At 44.6% G+C, this 14,536-nt stretch overlaps 1 protein-coding gene across 2 annotated transcripts in view; it reads right to left on the minus strand.

Annotated features, from left to right (window-relative positions):
• The window catches only part of BSDC1 (BSD domain containing 1), a 148,801-nt gene that overhangs the window by 89,356 nt on the left and 44,909 nt on the right, over positions 1-14,536 (minus strand). For both annotated transcript variants that reach the window (XM_069223374.1, XM_069223373.1), the window contains exons 7-8: positions 2,360-2,428; positions 1,622-1,703 (exon numbers count right to left, since the gene is read on the minus strand). In XM_069223374.1, the coding sequence (XP_069079475.1) occupies positions 1,622-1,703; positions 2,360-2,428 (151 nt within the window). The remainder of the gene's footprint in view (positions 1-1,621; positions 1,704-2,359; positions 2,429-14,536) is intronic.

A 14,536-nucleotide genomic window follows, 5' to 3' on the forward strand; every position in this document is an offset into this window, starting at 1 on the left:
TAAGATGAGTGCCATTCGATGAGAAAAGGGCCCATCACCTACAGTTAAAGGTGAGAAATGTAATATTTTGTAACAATAATGCTGAAATTTAGGATGAAACTCTATGATAAACAACCCAGTCTAAAGATATATGAAACTCTCTCCAAACAATATTTGGCGGGTGAACCAGGGGCTAGAAATGAAGAATAGACTGTTGAGAGTACTTAATTTAGTTGTGTTTGATTTATGGCATGTGATTTGGGCATGTGAAGCATTATCCAATATTAAGAAGTTATGCTTGACATAGTGGTATGGGTTGATGATGTTGTTATGCATGGCACAGTTTGGTCCTCAGTCGTAATATGATGCAGTTAGAAAACAAATTCTTTACCATATGTCCAAAAAGGTGCGAACACAAACACTGGCTTGTGAAATGGAACAATATGCTGATGAAGTACTTTTGGGCTGACTTTATATTTTGCTCAATGTACAAGACGTAATACCTTAAATTGTACTCTGCAACTTATAGGCAGCCAATGAAGGGTTTTCAGTGCTGCCCGGGCTGACTGCATTTTTGGAATTCCTCATAGTGTTCAGGTCGCAGCATTCTGAATGGTTTCAAGTTTTTTAATAACTCACTTATGAATCTCCAGGTACAGTGAGATGCCATAGTTGAGAGGTGATAGATTCAGTCCTTGGACCACTGTTGTCCGTGGCTCCACCGGGAGCCATTTCAGAGTTTTCCTAAGGGCTCTCAGGAGACCAAAGCAGTTACTGGCTGCCTTTTTTCACTTGCGATACCATAGAGAGATGATTATCCAAGGTGATCCTTAGGCTCTTTACTTCCAGCTTGGATATTTGGCATACCCTAGATGAGCTCAGACAGGCAGAAGGAGGGCAACAGGTGCATCAGAAGAGGGTGGCCTACTGAGGTTTTCATCTAATTCACACTTGGGGTTGCACTCGTACAGAGACTGAAGCAGTCTGCATCAGAGTTAGAGAGTAGATAACACTGGCCCTACCTGCCCGACACTGCCATATATGGACACTGAGGGCACCAATTAAAAAGCAACCTCATTGAAAAAAAGAGCCACAGACTTAACTGGGAGAGAAAGAAAATTGGTATTACTGTTGCTGATGAAGGCTTAGATAAAAACAGTGCCAGACAAAACAAGTAGGGGGAATCATAAAAACTGTAAAATAGAAAGGTGAAGAAAATTAAAAACAAATATATTGAAACAATCTCGAAAAACTGACCTACTGTTCGAAAAAAAAAAAAAAACACACAACAACAACACTTCAAGCCATAGTCAGACATGCTTTCCAGGTGCTTAGAGAAAGGAAAATAAATAGCTACTACGTAGCTAAGGATTCCCATTGGCAGGGTACAATTAAACACCCATGGAGCCTTTTTTCAAGATGGAGTACTCCATAAATATGTATTAAAAAATCTGCTTGTATTTTGCATGCTAGGGGGTCAGCTAAGATAGTAGATTGATCTGTGGAGGACTGCAGGCTTGAATGTAAAGAAATGAAGGATGTTAAGAGGTGTAGATTACCAATGTCATGCAAATTGTATTATCAAACGTACAATTTCTCTGCTGTTCCGAGGTGCACCAGGATAAAGAGATAATTTGCTTACCCTCATCCTCCTCCCAGCGACTATGTTCCTCATGGGCACTCTGTTCAGCTCTCTGCTTTAAAGCGCATCTTCGGGCCTCATCCTGAAGAGGCAATCCACAAGTTATCAGGAGGGGTCACCAGAGAAAACATATAGTACAATGTATATGAGATGGCAGGGTTATCCAAGTGAAGTGAGAAAGCACGCCTCTACAATAATTTTGGTACATAAACCAAAAACAAGGAGGCAATTTGAGAGGGGGAGGGGAGTAGGGTTAAAGATGTAAGGGAGCACTGACTCAGGTGAAGGGAGGGATGGAAGGTCGAGGAGACACAAAAATAACAAGGGGATGTCTGGGGAGACACACTGTAACGAGGTTGAATGCAATAAAGGGAATCCATATGTTAACAGGGGGTCAATGTTGGAAAGAGGTCCCTAAAGTAAACAGGAACAGTAACTGGAGTGAAAGACGCAAGAACAAGCTAACGGGTGAGGGGAAAAAGCAACAGGTTGATCTCTGGGGGAAGACATGGAAAGAGGTGATAGGGGATAAAGAAAATCAACATGGTAACAAGGTATCAATGACGGTCCCTTCCCAGGGGTGTAGGGTAGAGGCATAAGGTTAACTAGGATGGTGACTCGCTACAAGGCTAAACCATATTGGTACTAGTGGGCACTAGTGAAAACAAAACAGAGGGCCTCATGCCTTACCCACTCAACGACTGAGTATGACTAGCAAGGAAGGATATTTAAACCCACCTGTTCCAAAGTGTGAACTTTGTAGAAGTATCGCTGCCAAAACTCAGAATGAGAAACAGCAGCTGGCACCTATGAAACAGAAAGCAGAGAAGGGGGTCAATGAAGTGAGGCAAAGGTGAACAAAATGGAAAAAGTGATACAAGGAGGAGGATACAGGTGAGGATACAGGTGAGGAAAAGAGGAAAGGGATGAAAACAGTGGTAGGAGGAGAGAGAAGGAAGACAGAAGGAGGAGAGAGAAGGAAGACAGAGGGAGAAATGAGGCAATGGAGAAAAAGAAAGAAAATTAAGGCAGGAAAGGGTGAAAGATGAAAGAGGAGTGGGAAGAGCTAGGAAAAGAAAGATTAGAAACGTGATAAGCTTGTCCAAGGATTTCTTTTTTAAGTTTCTCTTCAGCTAATTACAGACACAGTGAAAGGGACATACACTGATTACTTGATAGCTCCCTGCAGTATCAACTAGTACAGGACTTAAGATACAAGGGACTGCATAACACAGAGGAGGCTAAGCAGTAAAGATCATCAACTAAATGGCCCAGAGTTTGATAAATGAAGAAAAACTTTAAGAAGCTTAAGTTGAACAGAGCAAAACAAGTGTGTGCAGTGCGACATGTGATGGATACAATTAAATACATCAAGGAAATTCAACTTATAAAGGATGGGCCCATTTGCACCCTACACTACTCCTGAAAGAGAAGGTACTACACGGCAGGCGAGGGTGTTAAAAGGACAAGCTTATTACATTTAAGGAAAAGAGTGAACACGTAAACCTGTGTGAGAGAACTGATAAATCACACTAAGGCATTGGGGGTCATCATAGCTTAAGAGTTCCATTTCAGATGGTGCATATGCCGTTGCCATAGATCAGATGTAGCATCTGATGTAGTATGGGAGTCATCTACCTCCCATGCTGAACGGTGGCAAGTGCCATCTTTTATTGCAACTTCCCTTAATTAAGTCTGTATTTGTGCCACAATGCATCTGTCAAAGTTTGTATTAGTTAGGTCTCAAAAGATTTCTTAGGGAACAATCCCTGAAGGGTGGATAGTATTCCCAGTAAGATATGGCAAGATGTTTTTGTTTTGCACCCATTTATATTAGAAAAAGTGATTACAAGAGGACAGTCTCATGCCATATCAGAGAAGTCAAATATCGAATTAATTACTTCCCAAGGGAAAATTCACCCCTAGATCATAAATCACAAGCTACAAATAAAAGGGGGGAGGTCTTCTACCATGACAAGCCCTCATCAACACCTGCCCAAGCCATACAAAATCTTAAACAAGACTTAAAAAAAGCCATTAGGACATGCCCCTCCCCCCCCCCCATCTCTGCACCCTCACTTCTGGCCTCCCTCTAAAGTAACTGTGCAGACTTATCATACTGTCTCCTAAAAGAGGCTCTCAGCCCGAATTTCACCTCCCTGACCTCTCCCAAAAGTGCTTGTGCCAACCTTCTTCCTTTTTGTGCCTGTGTTTACCCTTCACTGTCCTATACCGTAGTAGCGCAGCATCTCCAATATCTGTGGTACGTAGAGTACCTATTCATCCTGGCATGAAACCAGGCTTCCCATTGACTAACTTTCTACATTTTCGACAGCTACTGCCCAAAGCTGGGCCCAAAAGGAGACTTCTAGTGATCAGTAATTAGTGATCACGCAATTATCAGTGCAATAAAAATGAAATTATTGTGCCACTCCACGAAATCTAGGAGGGCTACTCTCAGCGAGGGATAAACATTCTTTTGGATGGTCGAACTTACTGCTCTGAATTACAGGACAAGAACATGCGTAGCCAGTCTCCCTCAGAGGTACATTTTGTGCATTTCCCTGTTACTAAAGGGAACATTTTATTCAAAGCCTGTGGCATTAGAGCATTCACCTGTTTAAAAAAAAGGCATACGCTGGAAGTTCGTCCCCCTAAAATAGGCGAAGCTCAAGCTAAAATGCCTCTCTCATTGCTGATCACTAATGTCAAGCCACGTATGCTGCATCCATTTACTGCTACGAACTACTGAAAGTGGAAGCTTCTGTAGAATTGGGTTGTAGTAATCACAAAAACCCTCTCTTCGTCTTTCAGAGAAATATATACCTAATTACCTCTTAGGGCCCATTCTATAATTTATTTTCAAAAGAGGCGGGAGAGCTTCTGGGGAGTCATTAACGAGTAAACATTCTGCATTAGCCTCATTGATCTTAAAACCTTCCAACACTGTGAAGCCCTTAATTATTTGCCAGCCCCTGTCGTTATTATCCAGTGTGGGTGTTAATACAATGCCACATTGTATGCATATGACTTAATTACAGACGTCCATGACACAGGTGTTAAACCCATTAGTTTTGACAACAGGCTAGGTTTAATGATTCAATAAACAAAGGGAACAATAATGGGGGGAGAGGACACCCCTGCCAGGTGCCCCACTCCCCCACTATTCCCTCTGCCTGTGCACTGATAATAATCAATTGCGCCCTGGCTCCCTGGTATAAGGCTTGGATTGACCTCGTGAGTTGCAACAGTAACCAAAATTTGCCCATACTACAAAAATAAACAAAAAATAACAAAAACAAAAATAAACACCCCAACTCACAAGGTCAAATGCCTTCTCTGCGTCCAATAGGACAGTGGGTGCCCTGATAGAATCTAAGACCAAATCAATGAAATCAGCCATAAACTGAATGTTTGTTAATAAGCTACGGCCTCTAATAAACCCTGTTTGATCCAGAGAGATCAGAGCAGGGGCTACATCATCAATCCCATTAGCTAGAATGTTTGCATATAGCTTATAGTCTGTATTTAATAAAGTAATTAGTCAATAAGACCTCTGATGAGTTGAGGGTTTTCCTTTTTAGGGATGTTGATCAAGACACCTAAAAAAAAAAAAAAAGGAAGTCTGGTTCCAGTTCACCTCCCGAAAGATAATTTAACAGGGTAGTCCGAGTTCCTGAGAGAATTGCTGAGAACTCTGGGCCAAGACCATCTTCCCTCAGAGACTTACCTTGGGCCAACTGTCCTATTGCCTCCTGAACCTGTCTCCCTGTAACTGGGTTAATTAATTTTACAGAGGCTACAGGCATCAGACAGGGTAAATCCACACCTGGCAAAAAAAAAAAAAACTCTATTTGCTGCTCCAGGCCCCTTCAGCCCCATCAACCTTATCCCCCTGTTAAAGGGTAGAGTAGTAATGGCGAAAAATATGCCTTATATCCTCAGCCTTATCCGAAAGCTAATTTGTGCGTGGATTTCTAACCTGCAAAAACAAGTTACTATTTTAACTCTCTTTGGCATGCCAGGATAAAAAACGGCCTACAGATTTTCCTTCTTTATATACCTAACTCTGAAAAGTCTGCTTACTTGCTCTTTTTGGAGACAGAAGTCTATGATCCTCTCCTTTTTTCCCTGCCATCTATCTCTCAAGAGACTATTGAAACTGTCAGATAGTACGTCTAAAAATGTTCTGTCAGCTTCTTTCTGCAGAGATCGAATTATTTCCATGTCCCATTTAACTCTAAATGCTTTCAGGGAGCTAAGACTCCTCTAACAGTACATTTAAATGCCTCCCAGACCACCGATGCTTCTGCTGAAAAATCATTTACTAGGAAAACATTCTGAATCTCTGTTATTATCCGATTTATACACTCAGGCATCAAAAGCATAGTCCTGCCCATGATCTATCTGAGCACATTCATTTGCAGACGGAATAAACAGCTATAAACTATAGCTGAGCGGTCTGAAAGGCTACCAACATGGTGAGGTTTATCTATAATAGACAGGGTAAATGATGCTAAAAACAGATCAATCCTAAAAGCAGAATGAAAATCTTTAGAATAACAGACAAAATATTTTAATCCTGCATTTTTTGATCTCCATATATCACATAAGCCTGAGACACAGATCTCTAAAGGCTTTCTCTGTTTGTCTTTTATGCTGAGTGCGTAATGAATTGGAGGAGTCCTAAGTGGGGTCTAGTAAAAAACTGAAATTCCCCCTACAGATCATGCAAATTTCTGAAGATGGTAGGATTGTCACTAACTGGGCCATAATAACATCCAACATTGCTCATATGCGTTTCCATTTTTTTTGTAAGAATGGCCTGGTGCCCCGCTTGTCCTTAACTATCTGATGGCAGTTCGCCTGTAGGTCTTTCCTTACCAGGATGGCAACCCCCATCTTTATCGTCTGCAGAAAAAAAAATCTATCCCATGCACCCAGAAGTCTGACTTTCTCCTCCTCCCTTGCCCTACCGTCTCTCCTGTAATGAAACAATGCTGAGTTTGAATTGTGTCAGTCATGCACACCATCCACAATCCTTAAGTTGAGTCTGCAGAACTGGGAACAGAAGCCATTCCGTATCTCATGATCTATATCCTCTCCGATACCATAGAATCGCCTTTCCATTTTGATTCTGCACCCCCCTCAACCCCTCCTTCCTCCCTCCCAACCACTGGTCACCCCCTCTTGAGCCTGCCCGGTTGTAAGGCAGACCCTCACCTCCCTATCAACATAGATGTGTTGTTATGCATCTTTATCCAACCATGGGTGGTGCCTCCTTCCAACCCCCTTACCACCCCTCCTTCAACTCCCAACCATCACAAAAGTAAAAAAATAAGAGAAAAATAAAAACCCCTGAAAAGGATAGCAATTATGCAACCATAGCTGATTAACTAAGACACCACATCTTGACTATCCAGCGCTATCTAAGAACATTATTCAGCCCATCTTTATCCTCCACAAGAAAACCCCCAGTAACAGATGGATGCCTCAAACACTCCCAGGGCACAGTACTAAGGACCTCAAGCTCCCCCCCACTTCACTGCCTCTCTTACCTGCCAGAGAAGTCTTGCAGGTGGAGAGGAAATTTTGAGCTTCATTTGAATCCGTAAAGTACTGAAAGTTTCCTTTCTAGTTCATCCTTAGATTTGCTCTGAAACAGACTCTTTAATCCGAAAGTCCTGAAAATACGCAATATAGTCTGCAGCCCTTGCTATTGAAAGATCTTGAGCTGGCAGCTCTGCCATTTATCTGCCCAGTGAATGCCTTAATAAATGAGCCAGCCATTTTTCCATATTTGGCTGCAACGACTGAGCCCTGAGGAACTCCTATTATCTGTATATTCACCCGACGAGACCGGTTCTCCAAGTCCTCACACTTTCTTGTCAAGGATCCGATTTATTGGTCCGTTCTCCTAATATTAGATTTTAAGTGTTCCTTCAAGAACATCTGTTTTTTTTTCTATCTCTTGCTGTCTGATCATAAAAGGCAGTTATTTTATCATCTAAGGCTTCCTTCTTTTCTGTTAATTTCAACAGGTGAGGAGCTTGTTCGGATTGAGACTTCTTAAAGATCCTCATCTCCATCAAGATACACGTAAGCATCTGTCTAGAGAACCGACATGAGGAGAGAGAGGCAACTAAGCTATCTGAATTGGCTTGGTTTTCTGAGTCCAGGCTCCTCCACCGCCTGAAACCGATCAAACCCTCTAACTTGTGTCTAACCATTCTCCCACTAGAGCAGCTACCCCTTCCAGACCGGATCCTTTTCTGGCTTCTACAGCCTCTGTCAGAATGGAGAGGTGTCTGAAATTTATATCTGATTGAGGCCAGTACCCTCACACAAGTATACTGTGCATACTCCAGCTGCCTCTCCCAGCTCAGGTCTACCCTTGTTCTCTGTTGAGCGGAGGATGCTATTAGACCCAATTAGACATCCTCCTTAGGCCGAGACAAGGAGGGGACATGTGTGTCAACAGCTACCAAGTTTTAGCAGACAGACCAGTCGGGTCTTAGATCTTTTAAGTTTCTTGTGAGTTCCCAGTCTTCCCCAAGTTCTCCTTATTTGTAGGCTGCATCCTTTCATCTGCCAAGACCACGCCTAGGGAATACACTTCTGACCCTTGCCGTGAGAAGGGGACTGGTTCTATAGCCCCTTTGAGAAGAAGGGATTGCACCTCTTCTTTGAGAAGAGTAAGATGCTCATGTAAGAATTTGTGAGTGTGAGGGGGAATATTTGGTGGAGTGGAAGTGAGCTCAAGACAGTAACCATGTTGGTTTATTGAGAGAATCCACTGGTCTGTGTTGATATCTGAACATTATGGGTAGGCATTTTCTTAGTGTTCCCCCACTGGTGAGGTGGGAGGTGGAGAAAGGTGCAAATAGTCACTGCATGCAGTGGAGGCAGATCCTCTGGAGGTGGACGGCTTTCCTCTACCCCCTGTTTGCACCTCTGTAGGATCCCCGAAAGCACGGGTACTCACAAACATTTTTGGTCTGCGATTTGACGAGGGCTGCATTGATGCCAGCAATGTGGCACTCGGAAGGAGAAAGTTCCAGGTAGTGGTGCAGTAAAGTGGGTGTACTGGAAGCGAAATACATAACAGCTGAACCCTAGAAATAATCCCAGCTTACCCATTTTTATCAATTTGTGTGATCCTAGGCAATTGTTTTGTTCCACTTTCCCTTTTTTTCTTCAATATCACATACAAAAGCATGTCGAAATAAATGACTTCAAGATGTGGAATGTGCATAACCTTCCCCTGTGTTTGATTTAATAAACATATAATGTTTGTCCAACCCACAGGGTGCACTTAACAGCTAACATGCATCTTACCTCACTATTGACACTGTTGTCAGGGTGGGAAAAAAACAAATGTAAATTCATGTTTCAAACCTATTACTTTAAAAAAAAAAAGTTCTCAATGCACTGATAAAATGTAATGTACAAAGGTTGAACGGTTTTATTTGTTAATGAAATACGCTTTCTGAATTTTGAGTGGATTTAATCATATTTTTACAATATTTCTTTAAAAATAAAGGTGTTTCTACAGATAAACAGTGCAGGATAACCTAGTTACTTCATTTCTTTAATTTCAGTTAACCTTTAAATAAATGCTTGGTTGTTTATTTAATTTCTTGCTCAATGTTAGCGCTGATTCAGCCCACTACTGCTTTTGACTTTGGGGGCCGCACGTAAAGGTCAGAGGGGCCGCCGTACTTTGATTATCAATGCTCTCAAAGGAACCTCTATTGAAGAAATAGGAACCTTGTTTGTTTTGAGAAGTGGAAGGCTCGGTAGAGGATTGTTTGAAGCCTCCCCTGAATTGTGGGTGACGAAAATGACCATGTTGTGTGGTGGTGAAAAATGCTCGAATAGCCTTTGCTGTCTCCGAGTCTTTTTAAAGTTTTTCTATGGTGTTGTCTACTTCTTGGCCAAACAATTGTTCCCTATCAAGTGGCATGTTAAGGACTGCCTGCTGTATTTCTGGCTTGAATTCTGAACACCTAAGTCAAGCATGCCTACGTATAACGATACTAGTGTTAATACTGCGTGCTCTGGTATCTGAGACATCAGTTGCACACATAATAGAATTATTAGAGATGGTTTGACCCTCTGAAACTATCTTGTGTTCTCTGGGAGGTATTGGAGGAGATCCTCCCAGAGGACACGATCCTCCATTTCGTCCCAGTAGGCCCTGTCGTATTGTGCCAAAAGTGCCTTGGAATGGACACTACGCCAGTGATTGGCATCCACTCTTTTCTCCACTGCATCTAGTTTTATACTTTCCTTATCAGGAGGGAGCGTATCTCCTGTGGATTGATTATTAGCACGTTTTCGCACTGTACTGACGACTATGGAGTCAGGAGGGATTTGAGCCCGTATAAACAGAGAGTCTGTGGTTGCAGTCTTGTATTTCTTATCCACCCTTGGGGTGATAACCTGAGATTTTACGGGTTCTCTAACACTATCATTGGCATGTCTAAGCATGCCTGGCAACATGGGTAAAAACTGACTTTCTTTATGTGTGGTAGTGAGGGTGTCGAAGAGGAAATCCTCTTCAACAGGGTCAGTGTGCAGCTAGGGGGCATGGCTTTGCCCGTCAAGATGGCAGTTGTGGTTAAGAAGAGCTACGCGGTGATGCCCCGCTAATCCGGCATTTATCGGCGGGCAGCGAGGCGCTGTGAAACTGACGTCTGGTGTGGAGACACCGGGGGGACAAGATCGTAGTCGGCCGAGGATGGGAGAAACCGGATGCAGCCACCAACGGTGAGGAGCGGCACTGCACATACGCATGTGGCTGATGGAGGCAGCAAGAAGTGCCACGCTGGGCTGCCACGAGGTGGAGGCTAGGTGGGGTCCTGCTGCGACCCTGACCGGGACCTGCGGCGGTGGGACAAGCGGCTGGTGGAGAGTCAGTGAGTGGGCCTCTGGAGAGGAGGGGGGTGGGGGGGGGCGGAGGAAGCAGTGGTACGGGGCAGGTGTGGGCCTACAAGGAGACTTGCGTTCTGGGGCCTTGTCAGACTACAGAGCCGGGGAATGCTCCTGGCCCCGCGCGCGGGCCCTGTACCTCCGCTACTTCTTCCCACCCTCCCCCCTCTATTTCCTTGTTAACAGGCACAGCAGAGGTCCCCTGGGGCTGAACAACCAACAATGACGTTATCGGCCCTGGCTGCGGTGATGCACTATCGCCACTGATTGCGCGACCCCCGCAGAATGAATCTCCGGACGCGCAATCTTAGGGACGGCTGAGATGTACAGAAAACCCTGGGAAACGACCACGGCCCTAAGAACATCCCTGGACTGGTGAGGACGACTCCTCGAAGTTAGGACCCTAGTAGGCAATTGGTATTGCAGCAAGAGATAGTCCTTGGCCCATGTCTGCCTCGGCTAGAGAGAGCAAAGTAGAGACTGCAGAGGCCGTTTAGAAGTAGGGGCCACTGCTCGTGCTGTTGAGTTTGCAGACGAATGTACAGCGCAGACAAGCGGGCTCCCCGCGCAGTGGACGTCCCGCGCTGTAGGGCCCACCTCCCTGATGAACAGCACCTGTAGAAAGACAGGAACCCGTAAACTGCCCGCCATTGCACGGGGGCCACAGTGGGACAAATTGAGAAAGCAGGAGCGGTAGAAGCTGTGCACCCAACGAATTACAATGAATCATCTGCATTACTGCTCACCCGGTACTGCGGCCTGGGGCAACCAGATCCATGTCACCGTTGCAATGGGTCGCCTCCGCTCTGGGTCAGGTACAGTTTGCAGGCATCGAGACCTAAAGCCCTAGTCTCCAATGGTCACAAACTAGATGCAGTATTGGCAGCTGTGGAGAACATAGGTGCAGCCCTTGATCAGACACGAACGTCGCTGGAAAATAAAATCAACAAAGTAACAAGTGACCTCAACCTATTACACGACAACCACCGTAAACTGGTAAACAAAACTTGACTGATGTCAGGTACCTTGTCTGATCTCGCTCCCAAGACTAATCAAATGGAAGCCTCACTGCAAGAATTAACCAACAGGGTCATGGCACTGGAGCACTGTCAGGAATAGAACCATGCGCAGTCCAGGTCCCGCCCGAAAACTCCGCTGCACTGCTCTGCGGCGCTTTCTGAGCACCACTTGTCATCCCCTCTTGCTCCAAAAGTGGCCATCAACGTCGTCTGCCCTGTGGCAAAGCTCATAGAGCTGCAGGTTCAGGTCATTGGTGGACAAGATGCACTTATCAGTGCTATTCCATGAAGGGACTACAATTCCCATGTTTTTAAAGGCAGCAGCCATCTTGGGGTGTGGCAGGCCTATAAAACCCAGCCACACCCAAGCACATTGCTCACTATTGTGAAGACTTGGATGCAGCCAGACCTCATGGGCATTTCTCTGGAGAAGAGCAGAGTTCCTGAATGGCAGCGTGTCATCCAACCGAAGTATCCTTGTTTCCATGGTGCATTCAAAAACTAGTAGGTCGTACTCGTAGCGGTAAGGCCTTGCTGACTCCAAGTTTGAAGGAAGTTGTTAATTCCAAAAGGTAAAACGCCCCTTAGCATAACAAGCAAAGCGTTTCAGGCCACACTGGTAAGGCATCCCTGGCATGACATTTAAAGGGCTTCAGTTCACAGGAGTAAAGGGCACTTGGCATGGTATTCAAAGCGCTTCAGTTCACAGGAGTAAAGTGCACTTGGCATGGTATTCAAAGCGCTTCAGTTCACAGGAGTAAAGCGCACTAGGCATGGTATTCAAAGCGCTTCAGTTTACAGGAGTAAAGTGCCCTTGGCACGGCAATCAAAGAGCTTCAGTTTACAGAAGTAAAGTGCCCTTGGCACAGCAATCAAAGCGCTTCAGTTCACAGGACTAAAGCGACCTAGGCACAGCAATCAAAGCACTTCAGTTCACAGGAGTAATGTGCCCTTGGCATGGTATTCAAAGCGCTTCAGTTCACAGGAGTAAAGCACACTTGGCACGAAATTCAAAGAGCTTCAGTTCATTGGAAGTAAAGCGCCCTTCACACCAATAATCAAGGCGCTTCAGTTTACACGAGTAAAACTTTCAGGCCTAGGTGGCAAATGTGAAAACATCTCAAAGATAAGCAAATCATAGTTTTATTGTTTTTGGAAGCATAATATGTGAGAGACATATTTAAGCCTTTGATGATATGTGAGATACATATTTAAGTCTTTGCGAATTTCTAGACTAAGACCAAACGTTTTATGTTTATGAATGCATAGTAGTTGCATAATTGATGTTCAGAGTATGTCCAAGGTCCAAGCTCTTGCCTTCTCAAGGTTCAGAGGTCTCAGTTCGTTCTTGTTCCATGATTCAGAGAAGGGCCACGCCCCGTTTTGTTTAATGCTCATGACATCCTGAAGTATCATGATTTTACTAATTGTTCTTGTTCCATGATTCAGAGAAGGGCCACGCCCAGTTTTGTTTAATGCTCATGACATCCTGAAGTATCATGATTTTACTAATTGTTCTTGTTCCATGATTCAGAGAAGGTCCACGCCCAGTTTTGTCTAATGCTCATGACATCCTGAAGTATCATGATTCTACCAACTCTTGCACACACGGAGACGCCTTTGTTTATTCCAATAGGGTCTCAACTCTTGCATCCATGGAGACGCCTTGGTCTATTCCATAAGGGTCTTGACACTTGCATTCACGGAGACTCCTTAGTCTGTTCCATAAGGGTCTCAACACTTGCATTCACGGAGACGCCTTTGTCTATTCCATAAGGGTCTCAACTCTTGCACACGCGGAGACACCTTTGTCTATTCCATAATGGTCTCAACATTTGCATTCACAGAGACGCCTTTGTCTATTCCATAAGGGTCTCAACACTTGCATCAATGGAGACACCTTTCCTTAACCATTTTTCCTTTTCAGATCTCTCTCCCTGTTGTTCCCTACCCTAATTCCCTTCCCCCCCGACTGGCTTCACCATAACTCTGTGCTTTAATAGCTTTCTGAGTTGGTGACGCCGGAAGGTGGGCCTGTTGTTCGGCGCCTTGCAGATCCCGAGGAAAGGACACTGTGACAAGCACCAGGCGAAGACGCGGAGGGACGCACCAAGAGAAATAACATTAGCGTGGTGGGCCTTCCAGGGGGAACAGAAGGTGATGATGCTGTGTCCTATTTAGAAAAATGGATACGTGAACTGGTCCCAGCAGACACACTTCGCCATTCTTTTCAGTCGAACAAGCCCATCGCGTCCCGATGAGACCATAGCAGCCAGATACAGACCTAAGACCATTCCTGTTCTGCTTGTTACATTTCGTAGACATAGATAACATACTGCGAAGGGTGCGCTCGTTTCCAGCTCTCCAAGTATACAATGCTAAGGTGATTATGTTTCCAGGCTATAGTATTGCAATGCAAAGACGGATGGGGTCCTATATGCTTGTGAAACGTAAACTACGAGCACTCGGCCTGACATTCTCCCTCCTCTTCCCTGCCAGATTGAAAGTTGTAACACAAAGGAAGAAACGCTTTTTTGATACCCCTGAAGTGGCGTGGGAATGGCTAGAGTCGGTGGGATTGGTCAACTAAGAACAATAAACGGCAGAACTGGTGGAGCAATGGAACCCGAAACCTCACAGACGTAGGAGACGCCGACGCCGCAGACTATCCCCTGGACGACAAGGCCATGCTCCGAACTTGGAACAGATCATTCAAGAACAGAATTGCACGCTGCAGACTGTTGTGACTATCAGGGAGACGATAACTATCTCAGATACTGAAAAATAACTCAATGATTCTGATGCAGACAGTGACTCTTTTGGCAGAAACCTCTTAGACACTGAGTCCATGACCTTACCTACTGTTACGCCTCAGACGGCTGATGACATGATTTAGACTTGTAATGATGCTGTGCTCTGATTTCTCGGACACTGTTCTTGCATTGTAGAGTGGATGACTTGG

This window comes from Pleurodeles waltl, chromosome 3_1, assembly GCF_031143425.1.
Source record: "Pleurodeles waltl isolate 20211129_DDA chromosome 3_1, aPleWal1.hap1.20221129, whole genome shotgun sequence".
Taxonomy (NCBI): Eukaryota; Metazoa; Chordata; class Amphibia; order Caudata; family Salamandridae; genus Pleurodeles; species Pleurodeles waltl.